This window comes from Cavia porcellus, unplaced genomic scaffold, assembly GCF_034190915.1.
Source record: "Cavia porcellus strain 051 isolate PalLab524CR breed Dunkin Hartley unplaced genomic scaffold, mCavPor4.1 scaffold_31, whole genome shotgun sequence".
Taxonomy (NCBI): domain Eukaryota; kingdom Metazoa; phylum Chordata; class Mammalia; order Rodentia; family Caviidae; genus Cavia; species Cavia porcellus.
In genome coordinates this window covers 32232767-32254078 of record NW_026947514.1, presented here as the reverse complement: position 1 = coordinate 32254078, position 21312 = coordinate 32232767, and the positions used below count along the sequence as shown (strand labels likewise).

Below are 21312 nucleotides of genomic sequence, written 5' to 3'. Positions count from 1 at the left end.
ATCAGTTTTCGTGTAAGAGAACTCTACAGAAACGGATTTTAAAAACTTCAGAGTTAACTGCACCAAAACACTTCTAGATTTGATAGCCAGATTCCTTATTGCAGCTGGACAAAGTCAGCACTCAAAAATCAATAGCCTCCATGTATACATAAACTCACTGAGAAATTGGAGAAACAATACCTTTCACAATAGCATCTTAAAAAAAAAAAAAAACAAAGAGTTCGGAATCAATCTAATGAAGGAAGTCAAAGACCCAGTTCAAAAATGGGCATCTAAAATGAATAAGTACTTCTCAGGTGAAGAATTAGAAATAGCAGATAAAGATATAAAAAATGTTCAGCGTCACTGGTCATTCAAGAGATGCAACTTAAAACAACACTGAGATTCCATGTCACTCCAGAAAGAATGGCTGTTATCAAGAAATCAACCAATAACAAATGCGGACGGAGCTATGAGGAACAAGAAACCCTTCTCCACTGTTGGTGGGAGTGTCAACTGGTGCAGTCACTGTGGAAATCAGTGTGAAGATTCTTCAAAAAACTAGGATTAGAGGTTGCATTTGACTCAGCTATTCTTCTTCTGGGTGTCTTTCTGAAAGAACTAAAAGCATCATACCACAGTGGTACATGTACTGCCTTGTTCGTAACTGTATAGGTTACAATAGCTAAATCTTGGAAATAGCCCAATGCCCATCGATGGAAGATGGGTAAAGAAGATGTGGGGGTTTTTTAATGCAATGGAGTACTACTCTGCTATGCAGAAGGATAATCCTGAGACATTTGTAGCTAAGTGGATGCACTTTGAGACATACTTTTAAATGAAATAAATCAAACACACAAACATAAATATTGCATAGCTTCTCTAGTAAGAGAAATTGAATGTGTAAATAAGGACCAAAATGCATAATAAATATTGAGAAATAACAAGAAAATGTTCAAACAATAAGGGGGGAAAGGGAGGGGGAAGGAAAGAAGGGACAAGAAAGAAGGAAAAGTAGAAATTACACTTTTGTAAAAAAGAGAGGAAGAGGGGCTGGAAAGAGTAGAGGGGAATGGTTAAAAAATAGCAAGATTTACCGTATACAGCTACACATTCCCTATGAAGAATGTTACCACATGCATATCTAAAATATACCAGTAAAATAAAAATGGTTTTTTAAAGAAAGAACTTAGGGCAGGGATTTAGTTCAGTGGTGTAGGCATCTGCCTGGCAAGCAAAAGGTTGTGAGTTCAATCCCTGGTACCGAAAAAAAAAGAACTTCAGAGCTTACTGAGCATTTTCACGCTTGTTTGCTATGGAATCTAAATCTAAAACCGTCACAGTAATCCTTTGGAGTTTTCAAATTGGTGTGTTTAGGAATGCAGAACTGTTTGGGTTAAAGACCTAAGTATAAATGTACCATATGCATAACTGGGTAACTATGAAAATTGATATTTTCAGGAGTAGTTCAAGATAGATGATCTCATTAATTTTTACTTTATCTCTAAGAATGCTACATACCAGATTCCTTAGCAGGATACAAATTAATTGTGTCTTCTTTCATTTTCCTCTCCAGTTAAATTAAAAGGAAGGCCCTAACCAGAATAGACAAAAAGATAAAAGGCATTCAAATCAGAAAGGAGAAAGTAGAATGGGTTCCAAGAGTCAGGTGATCCAATATATAGAAAACCTTGAAGACTTTGCAGAAAAAACTGTTAGAACTAATTTAAAAATGCAGCAAAGTTACAGGGTACAAAATGCACACTGTATACTAACAATCAGTTATCTGAAAAGGAGATTACAAAATCAATCAGTTATAAATTCATAGCAAAAATATAATAGAAATAAGTTTAACCAAGGAGGTAGAAGATCTTGCACTGTAACACTGTAAGACATTGAAAATAAAGAAGACACAAATAAGATATCCTGTATCTTTTGGAAGAATTAATATTAAAATATGTACTACACAAAGTGATCTATAATTTGTATCAAATCCCAATGGCATTTTTCACGTAAATAGAAAAAAAAATCCTAAAATGCATGTGGAACTCAAAACACTAAAACTAAAGCATTTTAAAGAACAAAACTGGAGGTATCATACTCCCTATTTCATAATGGATGACAAGCTGTTCCGAATAAATGGCATAGTATCATAGAAACCGCCATATAGACCTCGGGAGTAGAGTAGAACCCAGACGTGAATCCATGCATTTTCAGTCTGTTGGTCTTTGACAGAGTCATCAGCTGCACACAGTGGGAAAATATCTCTTCAATAAATGGTGTTGGGGAAACTGAATATCCACATGCAGAAAATAAGATTGGACCTGTAATTCATACCACTATTAAAACCAACCCAAAATGAATTGAAGAATTAAATGTAAGACCTGAAACTGAAAGCTAGTGGAAGAAAACATAAGGGAAAAGGTTTATGATGCAGATTTGGATAGTGATTTTTTTTTTTTTTTTTGGTATATGACACAACTACAACAAAAATAGCCAAATGGGATTACATCAAATTAAAAAGCTTCTGGGCAACAAAAGAGACAATAACAGAGTAAAGAGATAACCTCAAAGTAGGAAAATGCAAACTGTACACTTGACAAGATGTAATATCCGGAATATAAACAACTCAATACGTTGCGGTAGCAGCAAAACAAATTTTTAAGAGGACAAAGAACTTGAATAGACATTTCTCAAAAGATGGCCTACACGTGGCCAATAGACATGTGGGAAAGTGTTTAATAGAGTTAATCATCAGAGAAATGCAAACCCAAACCACAGTTACACACTAACTCACACCTGTTAGAGTGGCAGTCATTAAAAAGAGGTAACAAGTGTTGGCAAGGACATAAAGAAGGATCCACTGTTGTGAATATGAAAGAACTGTATGGAAAGAAGTGTAGAAGTTCTTTAGAAAATGACAACTAGAACTACCATATAACTCAGTAATCCCCTCCTAACTGTAACCAAAGGCAATGAAATCAGTATACCAACGGTATCTGGATTCATGTTCATGGCATCCCATTCATAGGAGCCAGGATATGGAATTACTGTGTCCATCAGTGGAAGATGGGATAAAGAAGTTGTCAGACATGCACATGCACGATGGAATATAATTAGAAAAGAAAAATTCAAGCCTTGCGGTGAATGCCTATAATTTCAGCACTCTGAAGACTAAGTCAGGAAGGATTATGAGTTCAATGCCAACCAATTGCAAGAGAGAGAGAGAGAGAAGGAAGGGGAGAGGGAAAGAGAGAAAAGGACAAAATGAAAGAAATCCTGTCATTTGTGACAACATGGATGGCCCTAAAAAGATAATCTGCTAGGTAAAATAGACCATTCATAGAAAGACAAACAATGTGTTACCTCACTGCTGTGTGAGACTAAAGTGTCAGAAACTGAAGGGGTGGGACATGGCAGGTAGGGTGTGCACGTAAGTTTTACAGTTGTAATGTGTAACAGTGTAACTATAGTTGATGTCATACTATATACCTGGCATTTGCTGGGGGTAGGTCTTTTTCATTAGTACCTTTGCAGTACATGTTTCCATTCCTTGTGTGGGGTTGGTGTGTGTACATAGCACATCTTCATTCCTTTTTTCATCCCCTTTCCCTCCCCCCTCCCTCTGTCTCTTCATCTTCTTCCCATTTGAAAAAGTCTATCTCCCTATTCCTATTATGTCTTTTATTTTGCTCTTTATTTAGAAATATACAGGAAAAATACTAAGAATAAATGGGATATCAAATTTAAAAGCTTCTGCACAGTAAAATAAACAACCAGAGGAATGAACAGAAAACCTACAGAATAGAAAAACTTTTTGTTAGTTCTTCCTCAGACAGAGGACTACTACCAAAATATATAAAGTACTTGACACAACGAAGATCCCCCCAATAAAAACCCAATGACAAAAGGGCAACTGGCCGGGCCTGGTAGCTCACACCTGTAATCTCAACACTCGGAAAGCTAAGGCAGGAGGATCTTTGCACGTTGAAGATCAGCCTGTGCTACAAAGTGAGCTTCATAGTGAGACCCTGGCTCAAAAAGACCAAAAAAAAGCAACTGAAATGAATAAGACATTTACACATAGTGGAGTACTACTCTGCTATAAAAAATATGCTTGAGTCATTTGTAGGAAAAGGGATGCCCCCTGGGACCATCATGTTAAATGAATAAATCAAACACACAAGCTAAGTACAAAAACAGAAAACAAGGAAGGCAACTGTGATATTAAATGTGTTAATTGGATTAATTTTGGTAGCAAATATTCCTACAGTGTACAGTATTCACACAATAAGTTTATATACCTTAAACAATCTTTGTTAACTCGGTTCCAATAAAAATATGAATAAATGAGGGAGAGGTTAATGTATATAAATAACTCTTGCACTATCATTAATAAAAATAGAACTGTTTAAGACTCCCACTGTCATCTCTTCAATGTCTTCATTTTCTCTGCCAAGCTGCCTAGTCTTTGCTCTTTTCTCTGCCCCATCTCCCATCTTCTCAGCATTGTTTTGGTGCTGAGTATTATATCTGATCAAATAGTCAGGCCAAATACTTAACGTACAGTATTTGAAAATGAACCTCCCAAATTACCATATACCAGGCATTATGCAAATCTCTTCACATATACATTATTATCTAATTTAATCTTCACAGCAACCCCATCGGGTGGATACTGTTTTACAGATGAAGAAATCTAGAGGCCAGGGATTTAGCTCAGTGATGCCATGCCTGCCTGGCAAGTGTGAGGTCCGGAGTTCGATTTTCATTACCAAAAAATTTGTGTGTGTGTGTGTGTGTGTGTGTGTGTATGTAAAAATCTAACCCAAAGAGAGACTGATAGCTTACCCAAGATTCTTCGCCAGTGTCAGGACTGAGATTTGAACACAAGCAGCCTTACTCCAAAGCCCCCACTTAAAGGTACTCTGCTCTGTGGTATTCAGGGTAAGAAATTTAACATCACCAGTGACATGTTTGTCTGCTGAAGAGGTCAAAGTTTTCTAACAGAAACACAATAATATTTTGATCAGGGATTGCTTAACATACCTTTGTAATGTGTCAGCTTTATACTTTTGACTTTAATCAGCTTTTCTCTTTTATACTGGAAACTGTATCAAAGTGAAATAAGAAATACACTGGCCAATTATGGAAAATGTAGTGTTTATCTTTGCCAGGAGGGGAAAAAAAGAATGTAATAGAGAGCTGTAAAAGTTACAAGCTATGAATAGAAGTTAAGAAACTAAAAGTAATTATTTTTTTAAAATTTTATTTAAGGAGAAGAAAAAACAGAAAAAAGTACGGTACAAGTTATACAAAATTTCAAAAAAAATAAACTGTAGGAAATCACTAGTTAATAGATTGCATATTGTCATCTTAGAAATAGTTGTTCAAGTTACAAAATTAAAACATATAAAGTGAACATTCAAATAGTGAGACTGCAAACAGTTCTGTTCAATGATCCAACAAAAACTCAGTAATATGGTTATCTATCTTATACGCTTAAATATACATGCAGTTATATCCTTTAGAGCACTTTCTTTTCCTCTCTTTTGTAAATGACAATTGGGTTTTTGGGTTTTATTACTCCCACAGTTCTTACTACTTTTTTTTGAAGGAAACTAAAAGTAATTAACAGCAGCCAAGAATATGAACCAAAACTGGGATCATCTGAAAAAGAAGAGGAAAAAAAACAACAGCTAGCTTACCTCAAGGTTTGAGTCAAAGAATACCATATTTTGTCCTTTATAGAAGAGCATGTAATCTGAAGCAGATGTGTTCACAATCTTTTGAAAGAGTAAATTAATTCTGTTACATTTAATTTAGTGTATTTGTCTATGACATAGGAAAGCTGCAGGCCATACTGATAGAACTTACTAGAGAAATTCCTATGTAAAATCTGAGGAGAGAATTGTACCTGTAATGATTTGCTGAGCACTCATTCGGTAGCATGAGAGTATATGCTTGATGTGCCCATTAATAGCAGCGTAGGTTTGCATACTTCACAGAAGGGAGTGTGATGTAGAATATCTCCAATGAATTACCAACCAGGACCTTGAGTAAAGTAGGCACAAGAACCTAAAAGGTCTTGCATGAGTGAATAACTTACATTCACAACTTAATGTATTTTTAGATAAATGTCTGATATTTGAGGTTTCAGTTTTCACTAGGTTGAGTTTTATATCCTAACCTAGATGGAAAGATAGTTCTATTAATATTGAATATTTGGATCCCATTACTAAACTGTTTACTAATGGTTTTTATGTGACGTTTATTCATTAAAATTTTTGTTTTGTGTTGTTTTGTGTGTGTGCACACACATGCAGATTCTACTAAAATCAGTAATGCCTGCTATTGTCTATAACCCAATAACCATGTTATGTTTTTATATGTAATTAAGTTGCACTTAATGATAAATGTTCAGATCTTTTATCAAAAGCCTTAAAATGGTCCATTTATTTCAATCAATTTTTGTTTTGTGTTGCTGTTTTTCTTAGCAGTATTTTCCACCAAAATAAATGTTAATCGCTTCAAAATTATAACTTAGGAAATGGTATATTGCGATCAGTGATTGTGCTAAAAATGTTGGAACTCTTTGTTTAGTTTACTTCCAAAGTATATACCATATTTTGATGAATATCATTGGTTTTGACCGAATCACCCCTGAAAAGTTTCGGGAAGTAAGCTACTGAGTGCCCATCTGCTTAGTAAATAATCCAGTACCATTTTAAATCAAAAGCAAGTGATGCTACAGAATAAGAAAACCATGTTCTTATGGTTCATAAACTTGACTTAGGATTCAGTACCAAAGTGGAGTTCTAAGCTTTAGATAGAAAAAGCATTGTTGGAATAAGATATGGGATGATTTCATTACATTTTAATTTTGTATCAGTACATGTTTGCACTACTTAATGATTACATTTACCAGTGAAGATAAATAAGTACATGTACATACCTTAATATTTTTAAATTCCCCTTCTCCTTCTCTCCTCTATAGATCCTTTTCCTTCTTATTTGCAAAAGATCTATTCAAGATGTGGGAGAATTTTATACCCATTTAAATTTCTTTTCTTTTTTCTTTCTTTTTTTTTTTTTTTTTTTTTAATATTTTTACTGGTACCAGGGATCGAACTCACGACTGCCTGCTTGCAAGGCAGGCACTTATGCCGCTGAGCTAAATCCCCAGCCCCCCCATCTAAATTTCTAAATTCTGGTATCATTATATATCATAAAGCAAAATATTAACTGTCTTTTGGAAATTGTAATTAGGCTTAATGTTTAGTTTCAGAGTTGTAGGCACTCCAGAAGTGATTGTCTTTAAAAGTTATTATACAGGTTACAGGTAGTGTGACTAACATCCTTTAATAAGACATTAACCATGCATTTACTGAAACTCTTAGCATAACTTTTTACCTAATTTAACATATACCTGTTAACTAGTAAAGCTAGATTTTACTTATAAAGACTCGTGTGCATAATTTTCCTAAAACATCAGACTAAAAGTTACATATTATCTCCTAAAACATCAGACTAAAAGTTACATATTAGCTCCAGAATTTCTAGAGCTAGGCATAGTGGTTCGCATCTGTAATCCCAGCACTTTAGGAGGCTGAGAAAATAGGATTGAAGGTTCAAGGCAAGCCTGGGCAACTTAACAATTTAGTAAGATCCTATCTCAAAATAAAAAATTTTAAGAAGGGCTATGGTATAGTTCAGTGTGAACAACTGAGACAAAAAAATCTTTTGGGCTAGGAAATAATTAAGTGCCACAACTTTTAAAATGAAGTGCTTCACTAAAAAACTACAGATGTGAAGGCCAGTTTTGTTGATTATCTACAGGATTTCTGGCCACATATTGTTAGCAGTTCAGAAGTATTCTTTGTAATCCCTACCTTGAAGAAGTCACAACCATAGAAAATGAACAAATTAACAGTCACAGTGTTGGATATACTTTTCTGTCCATAGTGAGCCAGGGATTTAGTTCAGTGGTATAAGTGCCTGCCTGGCAAGCCTGAGGTTGTGGGTTTGATTCCCAGGACACCCCCCCCCGCCCCCCCCCAAAAAAGCTGGTAGTAAATCTGGTAGGCCCTATGGTATCAGTTGCACTCATTCAACTCTGCTGTTGTAACAGGAAAGTAGCTGTAGACAGTTAAAATGAACAAGTGAACATGGCTGTGTTCCAATCAACTTTATTTACAAAGCACCAACTCTTGGATGGCCTATAGTTTGCTGATGTCCCAATTCTGGTATAGTGAGGTAAGACCTAGAAAGAGACATGTCCATTAAGCTTTATACCCCACAAGAAAAGGACGATGGAGAAAATCTCAAGGAGGGCATTTGTAAGCTGAATTTGGAGGACAAAGTATTGGCCTAGAAAAATACTATGTCCGGTAGAGGATGAAATGAGAGCCCAGTTTGTTAAGTGAGTACATTATGAAAAGGTATTCAAATTTTCTCCAACAGTGTCTTTCCAAATAGTATTAAAATTACAAAATTTTGTGATTTATTTTTCCATTCTCAGGAGTGTATCACATGGCCAAATCACAGCCAACTCAGAATGGTAAACCCAGCCCCAGTAAAGCATTAAAGGAACCAAATTTAAAGGAAAAACACAGACATTTTATTTGCACAAAAGGAAAGGAAAAGACAGAAAACTACCCTGTGTGAGAGAGCGCATAATAGGGGATCCTGAGCTGGAGAATCCAAGGTCCCTTTGTTCTTGGCTGCTTTTATGAGGGGTCAAGCTCCCCTTGCCTTGAATTTGTCAATCTGATTGGTTCCCTGGACTGTATAGATGGATCCCAGGCCCCAAGATCTAAACCCCTTATGCCATTGTCTATGTCTACATACATATTCTCAAGTGAGTTTCATTTGATTTTCTTTGACCTTCAGAATTTTATCCTTACAGTTTATGGGTCTGTTAAAAAAAAGGACTGCATACAAGGTTGTGTTAGCAAGTAAAGAGGTTAGTACACTAAAGTAGTGGTCCCAAAATGGGACGTATATGTTTATCCCTTTTCATACATATAGTAGGTTTATAGATGTGTGCGTGTTTTAAGAGCTTTCTGAAATAAGCTTTCTTTTAAGCGACTGCCCCTGGCTCCTTTGCATTTTGTTGGAGATGGATGAAGGGCAGTTGCCTTGATTTTGAGCAACTGGCTTCCCCTATACTCTACTCAACTGGCTTGTCCGCCTCTCCTCCAGTCTTGTTAATTGCTTTCTGCAGTGAAGCTGTTACGCCTTCCAGTCAGAATTAGCCAGAAAGCTCAAGGAGGCCTTTGCCTAGTTAAAACTTCACACAGGTGACTTCTTAGAATCCATAAATAAGAATTAAATTATGGTTTTCCATATTAAAATGGAACCATCCCCCAAATAGAGTTGTCTCTACAGAGAACACAGTTTTCCCTCATGGTACTAGAGATTGAACCCAGAATCTTTGCACTGAGATACATCCTCAGTCCTTTTTATTTTTTATTTTATTTCTGAGATAGGCTTATGCTGAGTTGCCCAGACTGGGCTCAAAATTGTGATCCTCCTAGAGTGCTGGGATCACAAGTGCGTGCCACTGCCCAACTGAGAATCCAGGATTTTACTTCATTTGCCTCACTTTCCGGAATGTGAAATTATGCTAGACTATTCCTTGCATACAAAAGGAATCTACCTGAAAAATGACCGGAATGCTAGCTCAGTATTATATATCTGAGTCTACCATTTTGAGCTTGTAATTTTTTCTGAAATAATTATATACAAAAAAAAGTGTACATTGCAGGGTATGATAGTAAACACCTGTGATCCCAGTTACTTGAGAAGCTAAGGCAGGAGGATTGCATGATGCCAGGAGTTCAAGACCAGCCCAGGGAACATATCAAGATGCCCATTTCAAAAATAAGAAGGAAAGAAGAAGGGAGATTGGGTGGGGGAGAAAAAGTACTTGTCATACACATAGGAGAATATACTTATTGACAGTATATAGTTACATAATTTTCATAAGATAAACACAGTGGTGTTACCATGAGGCTACATTTTATTGCCCAACATCACTGATTCAAATCTTTTAGAATGCCTCTCTCAATTATTTTTAATCTCTGAGGTCTCAGTTCTTTGGTTTAAAATACACAGTGCTGATAATAATCTTGCTTGGGTGAAGGACAAGGTAGGCACTGTGTCCTGCCTACATTTTTCTCTTTAGGGCTTTATGGTATCTAGCTTGCTTTAAATGGCCACTGCAGCCTAGGCTTCTAATTTCTGCTTCTCATTCTGAAATCATCCATTTCTCCCTCTGGCAATCTCTCATAGTAATACTTTCAAAATGAAGGTAGCAATTCAGTAATCTTCAAATTAGTTTAGTAGGTTGAATTTGGGACCAGCAAGTAAAAAGAGACTAAAAGGAACAACGGGAAAGAGATAAAATGTAATAGTGCATTATAACTATTGTAAATTTATATATTTTGAAACTTTTGATTTAGTTTTTCATATATGATTACTAGATAATGTTGTAAAATTTATTTTTTACTGAGTCAGTCTTACTTTTTTGTTGTTGTTGTTGCTATGTTGTTGCTACCGGGGATCGAACTCACAACCGCACGCTTGCAAGGCAGGTGCTTATGCTGCTGAGCTAAACTCCTAGCCCTACTGAGTCAGTCTTAAAAACATTGCCATAAATTTTAAAAGTCACTTCATATTAAAGTGTTACTGGTTGCTGTTCATAGACCTTGTTTAAATTAATGAAATGAAAATTTGTTTTTTTGTGAATATCCCCTACCCTGCCACAGAAGTGCAATCTCATTTTAAGTGTTCTCATTTTAAAGTGCCAGTATAACTTAAATATATTACAATAAAAATATTATCCCTCATGAATGTGGATGCAGCAATCCTTTATCAAATATTAGCATTGAGTTCAGCAGAATATAAAAGGTATAATGCAATTTGGGTTAGATAGTGTTTACTGCCCAATTTAAAAGTGGTGTTGGATTAGTATCAAAAGGCCAATTCAGTTCAATAAATAAGATCGAGTAGAGAACTCATTTGATAATTCTTAACAGGTACAGAAAAGCATTTATATTTAACTCCCAGTCATCAAAAAAACAAACAAGGGGCCATGGATTTAGCTCAGTGGCATAAGTGCCTGCCTTGCAAGTGCACAGTTTTGAGTTTGATCCCCGATACCAAAACAAAGCGAAACAAAACAAAAAACCCCAGCAAACTAGGAAAGAAGAAACGTCCTGAGTTTGAGAAACAACAAATTTGAAAAACCCACAGGTAACGTTGCTAACAAAACAAGGTAGTCTCTTTTGAACCACTTCTATTTAACACTTTGTAGAATCCCAGCCAGATTTTAGCATGCAGTAGTGCCAGAAAAAGAAATAAAAAGCATAAAGATTGGAAAGAATGATGTCTTCACATGAGATGATCGTGTATGTAAAAATGGTTAAAACTTAAAACCCTGATAATATCAACTGTTGACCATGGTATGAAGCAACTAGAACTATCAGCATTGTTGGGTATGTGAAATGGTACAACCACTTTGGAAAGCACTATGTATGCTTTTTAGAAAGTTAGACATGCATACAACTCATCATTTCTGATCTTCGGTTTTTACCCAAGGGAAATGAAAATGTGACCACAGGAAGGCTTGTATCTGAGTGTTCATAGCAATTTTATTTATAATACTGTAGATCAGAATTAGAAATAACACAGATGTTCATCTGCAGCTGAATGGATAAACAAATTGAGATATACACTCAAACACTAACTAGACAAACTACTATTAAACACAAAGCATAAATAAACCTGATAACATTGTACCGAGGAAAAGAAGCCTTATACAAGAGACTATATGTGTATTGTATGAGTTCATTTATATCAAATCCTAGAACAGAAAAAACTCTGGAGACAAAAAACAAACCAATACTTGCTTATGCCTAGGATTAATATTGCTTCGAAAGAATACAGGGGAAATTTTTGGAAGTTTAAACATTATGTATCTTGGGCCTGGAGATTTAGCTTAGCTGCATAAGTACCTGCCTTGTAAGCAGGCGGTTGTGAGTTCGATCCCTGGTACCGATAAAAATGAAAAAGACCAAAAAAAAACATTGTGTATCTTCACTCTGGTTGTATTTACTGGAGGTTTTTATACTTGTGGCAGTTCACTGTATTTTTTTAGTTTTAAAAAACTCAGTAAAGTTTTTTGAAAAGGAATATTTAGACTTCTAATTTTAAAACATACATGTTGGAAAAGTTCTTCTGATTAAAAAATTCCCTAGCAGGATATACAAATCAAAACTACATTAGGATTCCATCTCACTCTGGTCAGAATGGCTATCATCAAGAATGCAAAAAAAACTCAATAAATGCTGATGAAGGTGGGAGGCTACCCTTCTACACTGTTGGTTAAATGTAAATGAGCCCAGCCATAGTGTGAAGATTTCTCAAACACTAGAAATACAGCTGCCATTCCATCCAGTGTTACTACTCTTTGGTATAAACCCAGAAGAACAGACATCAGCCTCCTATGAGTCTTGCATCCCTGTGTTCATTGTGGCACAATTCACAATAGCCAAAATATGGAACCAGCCTAAATGTATATCAACAAATGATTGAATCAATAAAATGTGATATAGCTAGCTAGATATTAGATATATACACACACAAAAGAGTATTGTCCATCCTCAAAGAATGAAATTCTGTCATTTGCAAGAAAATGGATCTAAAGACTATCATGTTGAGCAAAATAAACCATATACCGAAAGACAAATGTGCATATTCTCCCTAATATATGGAATCTTAAAAAGATGACAAAAATAGGAAGATAAGAGGTGTAAGGGATGATGGATATAAGCAAAATATATTTTAAAAGTATCAAATTGTTCAGGTATATTATTGTATGCCTGTAATCTCAGTACTCAGGAAGCTGAGGCAAAAGGATCACTAAGTTCAAGACTATCCTGGAATACATACCAAGACTGTCTTAACTGCCCCCAAATATATATATGGAGTATCTATTTGTCGGATGTCATTAACTATAATCAGTCTCCTAACAACCTAAAACTGAATTTAGAGTAAAGGATCTGTCTCCTAAACTACCCTGTTCTTACAGTTTCATATTAATGGCTGTCCACTGATGTTTTTTAAATTGTATGTTTAATTCTTTTTAAATTAAATTTTATTGGTACATTTTAGATATATGTAACAGTCACATTCATGATAATTTATATCTGTACATGATACGTTTTTCCCCACTCCTCACCCTCCCTTTAACTCTTCCTATTCAATTTGTTCTTTAGTTGCAATTTTTATATCAACTTAGGAATAAAACTAGATGAATATGTATTTATTATTACTGTTCTTCATTCACCTATTTTCATCAGAGTAAAACTTAGTACAGTTGGAGAATATTGGCATGAATTTCACAGACAAAAAGGAAAATACGAGAGTGATGTCCCTTTGGGAATATGACTGCTTTTTTGCATGGTGGTTTGCTTCCACTTCCCAGGTTTTGAGAATGATAGGCAGTCAGAAGTTCTGCATGCCAAAAGCAGAAGATACTTGGGAATTTTTCCATCGTGAACTTTTAAGTTGAAGGAGTTTATGATTGACTGGATTACAGTATAGAAAGTGGATGTCTTTAAAGTAAGTAGAGCTTGTAATACAAAAGAATGGAAGCTTCTACATGAAAATGTATTTAAGGGAAAAACATTGTCTCATTATCATTTATTTTGCTATAGGAAAACACCACCAAGCCAGTGAAACACAGAATGTGATTGCATCAGACAAAGCAGCAGAAATATCAGTTGTCCATGAACATGAGCACAGCCATGACCACACACAGCTGCATGCCTGCATCAGTGTGTCCCTTGTACTGGGCTTTGTTTTCATGTTGCTAGTGGACCAGATTGGCAGCTCCCACATGCATTCTACTGACGGTGAGTGGTTCCAAGGCCTTCTGGGCAGTGCAATAAATTTGGAAATATATAAGCAGTTGAATAATTCATACCATCAGTATCCTTATTTGAATGCTAAAATTCTTGTCCTCAGATGCTGTGGAACGTTTTATTCAGTTGGTGGAGCTAATGAGCTGTGATATGACACAAGGAAGTGTTTATTGATTTATTACTGTACTGTAAAGCTGTAACATTTGGTTGAGAGTTCTTAACCTGTTTTGTGCACTGTAGGCAGTCTGAAGCCTGTGGATCTTTTATTTTGATACTGTTTTTAAATGCATAAAGCACAATACATAGGATTACAGAGAGAACCAGTTATGTCAAAATACAGTTACCACAAAGTTAGAACAAATTCATAATACAGTATTGGATATTGTTACGGTTTATGTTCAGATCCCCCCAAGCCTCGTGCAATCATGGACACCATCAAATCTAGCATTTGTGATTGGTTCATTGTCTAACACTTGGATTGGTGGCATGAATGCTATGCCCACCCAGGGGTGGAGCCAGCATACAGTGTAATGGCGGGGAAAAGGCTCTCTCTCTCTCTCTCTTTCTCTCTCTCTCTCTCTCTCTCTCTCTTGTGCGGTTCATGCTTTTCTGTTTGCAGTGGCCATGAATGGCTGTCCCACCATACCACTTTGCTGCTTGGAACCAGCTGAATATGGATTGGAATCCTCAAGAACTGTAAGAAATAAACCTTCCATTGCTTCACTTTGGGTATCAGGTATTTTGTCTGAACAATGAGAGAAAAGTGACAAGACAGAATTTGGTACCAGGAGTGGGGTCATTGCTGTGACTATACCTGACCATATGGTTCAACAGCCTTTAGAAATGGCTTGTGGGAAGAGTTTGGAAAGGTTTGGAGATATTGCCTGAAAGAGTGGCATTGAAACAGCTTAGGTTGTTCTGTAGGGGAGATACTGGTCAGAACTCAGGAAACCAAAAGGCTGATAGAAAGTCTGGTGGTAAAGACCAGGCTTGGGAGGTTTCTGCTGGAAAGAACTGCATTGGTTGTTGGACTCCACGTGATGTGTGTTATGGCTTGGCAGAAAGTTTCTCTACATTTTGCTTGTGTCCAGAGACTTTGCCTGAGATGGAGGTTAAGGCCGATGAACTAATTAATCTGGCAGAAAAAATTTCAAGGCAGTCAAATGTTGAGGCAGTGGCATAGTTATTATTGGGGGCTTTTAATGTGATTTATGTTGCAAATCAAGAACAAAGAGCCCAGCAGGATGATTCGAAACATTATGAGTTTGACAAGAAATCTATGGATTGTAAAGAAATTGAGACCTTAATTGCTGAGAAGGAACAGAAAAATAAAAAAGGTGGCCTGCGGGACATCCCAGGAAGTAGCGGTCTCCACCTTTTACAGCCTCAAAACTACAAAAGGGAGACTTTTGCAGAAGAGAAAGCTACAGAGTGCCATATTCCAGAGTGGCAATGGAGGCCATATGAGGTTCCAAAATGGCAGTGACCGCATCAAATTCCAAAACGGTGATGGAATAAAGAAACTGTTCCTCACAGTCAGGTTCAGAGAGCTGAGCAATCCAGGGACTCCAACCCTACAGCCAAAAGAGAGGAAAGCCTGGCTACTGCTCCAGCTAACAGTGGACCGCAGCAGCATCCATGTGGCGCTGGTTTTAGGTGAATGGAAAATGCACGATCTGAGGTTAAGGTAGCTTCCATCCCAATTTCAGAAGGCATAGGCCAAGCAGCTTGCTCTTGAGTGGGCATTATGTAAGGCTGTGAGTGAGAAGCCAAAGATGCAGTGGGGTCCCTAGAAGTTTGGAAAAGCCAGGAATGTGGATCATCTAAGGAAAGCTATAAAGATTGAGCAGAAGGGGCTTCAGAGAGAACTGCAGGAGCTGAAATCTCTGGAAGTGCCATGGGAGTGGAATCACCAAAGCCTTTTGGAGCTTGCAGCCAGATTGCTTCAGATGCTGAGCATGGAACTCTAGGACTTAATGTTTGCTTTGCTGAGTTTTGGACTTGCTTTGGTTTCAATGCTTTGTATTCTCCTGTTTATAATTTTTGGAATGGTAATGTTTATCTTGTGCCACTGTATGTTGAAAGTGTTTATTTTTATTTAAGAGTTTACCTTATATCTCAGAGAGAAGACTTGGGACTTGGACTTTGTAAGAGAAACCATGCAGTAAAAAAAATGTAATGGTCACCTAGCAGATACTGGTTTGTATTAGAAGGAAGGACAAATAAGAAAACATACATTTACATGTCTTTACAAAAACAAAACACAAGAATCAGCTAGGAAACAAAGATATTGGTTACCTTTGCACAGTGGGGTGAAGGGTATGAGAGAACAGAAGGATTATAGGAGGACATGAACGTGCTTTTGATACATTTTTGGCTTTGGAAACTAATATTCGGTTCAAAAATAGGATGAAACCAACAAGGATGGGGCAGCTAACTGAACCAGATAAAATGTGTTTCAATAGATAACAGAATTGCATGGTTTTTTTAAAAAACGAATTCATGTAACTTATGGATGTAATATTTCACTGTAAACCTGAGTCTTGAAAAAAGCTGGGAGAGAACCATGAACAAATTCTGAACTCTAACAGGTTTTGCTTTTTGTAGTGGTATCAACAAACTAATTGTAAAACTATTTTAGAAGTATTATAGGATTACACAAAAAAGTAAATTGTTAATATTGGTGGAACTGGAGTACTCGGTATGAAAGAAGGAAAGCACAGATGTTGGAATGGAGAAAGTCAAGAAAGAACCCCTATAGGGGTGGATTGGAATTAGAGGCGTTAGATTCGTGAGTTCTAAAAAGTGTGTATGTATCTCTTAGCTTTGTCTGTAGACAGGGTGTAGACGTAAGACACCTGCAGTGGATTGGTAACTGATGTTCAATTTAAACACTTACCTGAACTCAGTCAGTGTGGTGCTGAGTGTGGATGGCCCACCTGAGGACTGTTGACAGCATAAAAAGGAGACCTGGAGATGAAGAGTAGCATTGTTCTAACTGTGGTTGTTTGGAGCCCTTGGTTCTCTTGGAGAAGCTTGTCATGCTGGCTCCCCCTGTATGAATTCAGCTGCTATCATCAGAGAAGCTTGGGACCTTGTTGCTGAGAATGGCTGAGGTTTACTTTGGGGGAGCTTTGGTCCTTACTTTTAGCATCACTTCCTGGCTCCGCATGGGAAGATTTGTGCTGTTTAGTCTCCAGGAGAAGTTTGTCATCCTGGCTTCCTGATGTGAATTTGACTGTTTGCATCTACAGAGGAGCTCAGGACCTCATTGTTGCTAAGAATGGCTGTGGTACTTTTCAGGGAGACATCAGTCCTTATTTTGAGCATCGCTTCTTGGCTCCACTGCAGAATCCTCAGTCTACTGGCACACATCCTTTTACTACGTTAGCATGTAGTACCCTGTGAAGCATCTAAAATGCTGATAGAAAACTCAGTGTTTCCAGCCTGAAGAACTAGAGGAAAAGATTCAGAACAGCCATAGCCCAAAATACAGAGTTTGCAATTGAAATGAAACAAAAACTTTTAGAGGAATAGAACAGAATCCAGAGTATTTATGAGACAACTGATTCAGTATCTGAAAAGAATTATTTCTACCAGTAAGCAGATTTTACTTGTCTAGACTGGGGATATAGATCAGCAGCACAGCATCTGCCTGGCAAGTGCAAGATCATGAGTTCAAGTCCCAGTACCCCCCCCCAATTTACTATGATTTGTATGTATCTCTTAGCTTTGTCTGTACTTTGATTATGTAAGATAATATCCTTTCTCTTAGGAGGTATACATTGCATTCCTACTGTCTTATCGCTGTTTCAATTCATTTCATTGCTCTGTTTTATTCCCTTTAAAATTTAAAAAAGAAAATCCAATATCTAGAAATAAAAAGATTCATTGTGTATAAAGAACATGAATTATAAGTTATGAACCAAATGGGTAAAATACTAGTTACTGAAAAGTACAAAACTAGGAACATTAATCTGATCATCTGGTAAAACTCTTGTTGATTTTTCAGTACACTTTCCAAAAGTAAAATCTTATCATGGAAAATTGATTTAGGAGTAAATGGTTGTATTTAGGTACTTTATTTCAAATAGCAGGTGAAAAGCACCCTCTGCTGGATGATATCTGACTCTGGCTACATTACATAATTGCGCACAGTGGTGTCAATGACATTCTTTTTGTGCTTATCAGTTTTAATCTAAACTTTGTCAGCCAGGAGGATGAGGCAGATGTAGCATTGTGAGTTACAACCTTCCCAAGTCCCCCTCTGGCTACAGCTTTTGCCATCAGAGAAGCATCCAGGAAGGCAGGTGGCAACTGCAAGAACCTCAGTGTAGACTTCGTAGGCTGACACTGTGAGAGCAGAAAAATGGAATCTCACTGTGTTCATGTCAGCGGCTTCTTAGCACAGTTGCCCTGGGGCTTGGGAAGAATCCAGGAGAAGACAGTCTTTCACACTGAGGCCAGGAGCCCAGTTCAGCTACACAGAAGGTGTGAATTCAGTCTTTATTGGACCTTGTGGTTCCTGCCAAGCCAGGGCATCTTGAGAGTGGTAACAATACTTGAAGTTTTGGTTGAAGCTATTGAACAGAGACTGAAACCCAGTGACAGAAGATATAGTCCAGAATCGTGGTGATCAAAGGCCTGAAGAATGGGTCTGTTGGACAGCAACTCTGCAGGAGGCTATAAAATGGCTGCCAGGAAACTTCAGGACAGTTAACCTGGACCTGAATAAAGTTAGCCAGAGTTGTGAATCTATGCTACTTAGGACCAAAACAATTTTTTTTTAATTTAAAATATATTGAATATGTCCAATAGTGCCCTTTAATTCTATACAAAGAATTAAATGTAGCATTTTAATCTTCATTCTTATCTCTGAGTCACTGTTTTTTGCCAGCTTTCATGTGTCTGATGACATTGTTTTACAAGGGCTAGAGGTATATCTTAGTGACATAAGCACCTGCCTGGAAAGCACAAGATCCTAAGTTTGATTCCTGGTACAAACAAAACAAAACATTGTTTTAGATATTCTCTGCAGTTTTATGCATTATCAGATATTAGTAATCAGGCATGGTGGCACATGCCTGTCATCCCAGCACTCTGGAAGGAGGATCACAGGGTCAAGCCTGGCCTGGGCGACTCAGTGAGACACTGTCACAAAATTAAACTAAAAAGAAGAGGGCTAAGATGTAGCCTAATGTGAAGGCCTTGGGTCAAATCTCCAGTACTGAGGGGGAAAATGTAAAATGTGTCTATTAAATGTATGCTAAAATAGTCTTTTCCTATAAATTTATAAAAACTATTTTAAGTCATCTAATTTTGATTAAGTTGCTATTTAAACTACCATAAGGCTGTGATATGTATAAAAGCCAAAGCAAGCTTGTCGCATAGAGCAATTGACTGTTCTCTATTGACTATTGAAATAGTTATCTTAGAGGCCCTAGCTTTTACTTCTTGCAGAGTTTTTAAAGGATGGAAAAATTCATTAATAGAAAGCAACATGTTACTTTCTTTACACACGTACTTCCATATAAACCCTTATTTCTGTCTGCTAGGTTCCACATTCTGTGAGACATGCTAAAAAGAAGGCAAGTAATGAGAAATGCCTTCTTTATAATCAGTGTGGGGGCATAAGACATATTTAAGTGAAAATGACTTTCTGTGTTTCCATGGGATACAGAAGAACTTTGAAGTAGCCTGTGGATACAGGATACCTAGAATTTAGGTCAAGGCCAGAGCCTTGTTTTGTTGTTGTTGTTGTTGTTGTTGTTGTTGTTGTTGTTTTTTTTTTTTAGCTAGAATTAATCTTTATCCTTTTGTTTTGTTGTTGTTTGTTTTCCAGTTTTTGAGACAGGGCCTCACCATATAGTTCAGACTGACCTTGAACTCACTGTATAGTACAGGCTGGCTTCAAACTCATAACTCAGCCTCGCGAGAGCTGGGATTACAGGTGTGTGCCACCATTCCTGGCTTTTTTATCCTTTCTTTAGGAAGGTGATCTTAAAATTAGACTTTGAGCAATGTCTAGATTTTAAGTTAGCCAACTAAAAGATTTAGGACATGTCAAGAATTGGGGTGACCTTGGAGATGGGCTGGCTCAGCTTAAAACCCAGAACTGCTATCAGCTCCATCTAGCAGATCCCAGCTTAGCTCAGACCTACAAAAATTGCTTGGACGAGGACAAGCTCAGTGAGTCTGGTCTCAGAGGAGGTCTGCTAAGATCATCCACTACCCCACCAAAAAGCTACTGCTGGCTTGCTGGGTCAGCTGCACAGACCAGGACTCTATCTCCACATGTTGTCTACTCGTGAAGCCAGAGAGGACCCCGGAAGTAGACTATCTTTTTCTTTTTTTTTTTCCTCTTTCTCATTTATTCTTTGACCTTGTTTTTTTATGAGTGTGAATGTGGCCTATTTGTGGTCGTGGTTCTGTTGTGTTCTTCCTTTTATCTTTTCCATCTCTCTTTTCCTTCAGTCTTCTGTACCAGTTTCCCCAAGTTGGCATGATCCACCTTTGTCCTCCAACCTTGTTTCTAATCTCTTCCTCTTCTTCCACTTCTCTATTTTCTCCTTAAAACATTTTTCTTTTATGGTACCTGGGATCGAACTCACTGCCTAACACTTGCAAGGCAGGCACTTATGCCACTGAGCTAAATCCCCAGCCCCTTCCTTGAATTTTTTTTTTTTCTTTTTCGTTTTTATCGGTACCAGGGATCGAACTCATGACCACCTGCTTGCAAGGCAGGTGCTTATGCCGCTGAGCTAAATCCCCAGCCCCCCCCCCCCCCGCCCCTTCCTTAATCCACTTTAAATTCTAACCCCTGAGGGCAAAGTTGACTTGTATACTGCATATACTGGTTTGTTTTAGATTTTATTACATAACCACAAATCTAGTTCATAGAGTCAAAAATAGCAAATTGTTAACTCAGTTTTTCATTTGCTAAGATGTGTTTGATGCTACTGGTTTCACTACAGCCACAATTGACATAATTGTCCTAAACAGCTGTTGGCTCTGGTATTCCATGACTGAAATTGAGTGAGAGTCACAGAAAATACTTTGGCATAGTGTCAAAGAATCGGGGATTAGCCAAACAAGCAGCAGTTTCTTATCTCCAACACACTGAAGAGGTAGGATCTTCCAAAAAATCTCAAAACTCAAAAACCAGCTTCACCTGGAAGATACCTCAACATGTAGGGATCCTTCATACTGACAGTACAGCAACCCCCCATAGGCAGTTCACAAGCATCACTCTAGGAATTAAATGAAAAAAAAGAAAGAAAAAAATGAGAAGATACTTAAACTGCAACCCCAGACATCAAGTTCACCAAAGGCAAATCCAGGGAGCAATGAGGTGGGACAATCCAAGAGCCCCCCCACCCCCCAACCTGGTCTCCTTGAAGTG

General features: G+C 37.3%; 1 protein-coding gene across 4 annotated transcripts in view; it reads left to right on the top strand.

Moving 5' to 3' along the window:
• Positions 1-21312, top strand: part of Slc39a9 (solute carrier family 39 member 9) — a 67365-nt gene that overhangs the window by 24973 nt on the left and 21080 nt on the right. For 3 of the 4 annotated variants that reach the window (XR_216341.4, XR_010044890.1, XM_003472379.5), the window contains exon 3: positions 13704-13901. Coding sequence is in view for 2 of the 4 variants with exons in the window: in XM_003472379.5 (XP_003472427.1) it covers positions 13704-13901 (198 nt within the window). In the remaining 2 variants the exon portion in view is untranslated. Of the gene's footprint in view, positions 1-13471; positions 13609-13703; positions 13902-21312 lie in introns of all 4 variants that reach the window. The other variant, XM_063241155.1, reaches the window with a different exon arrangement.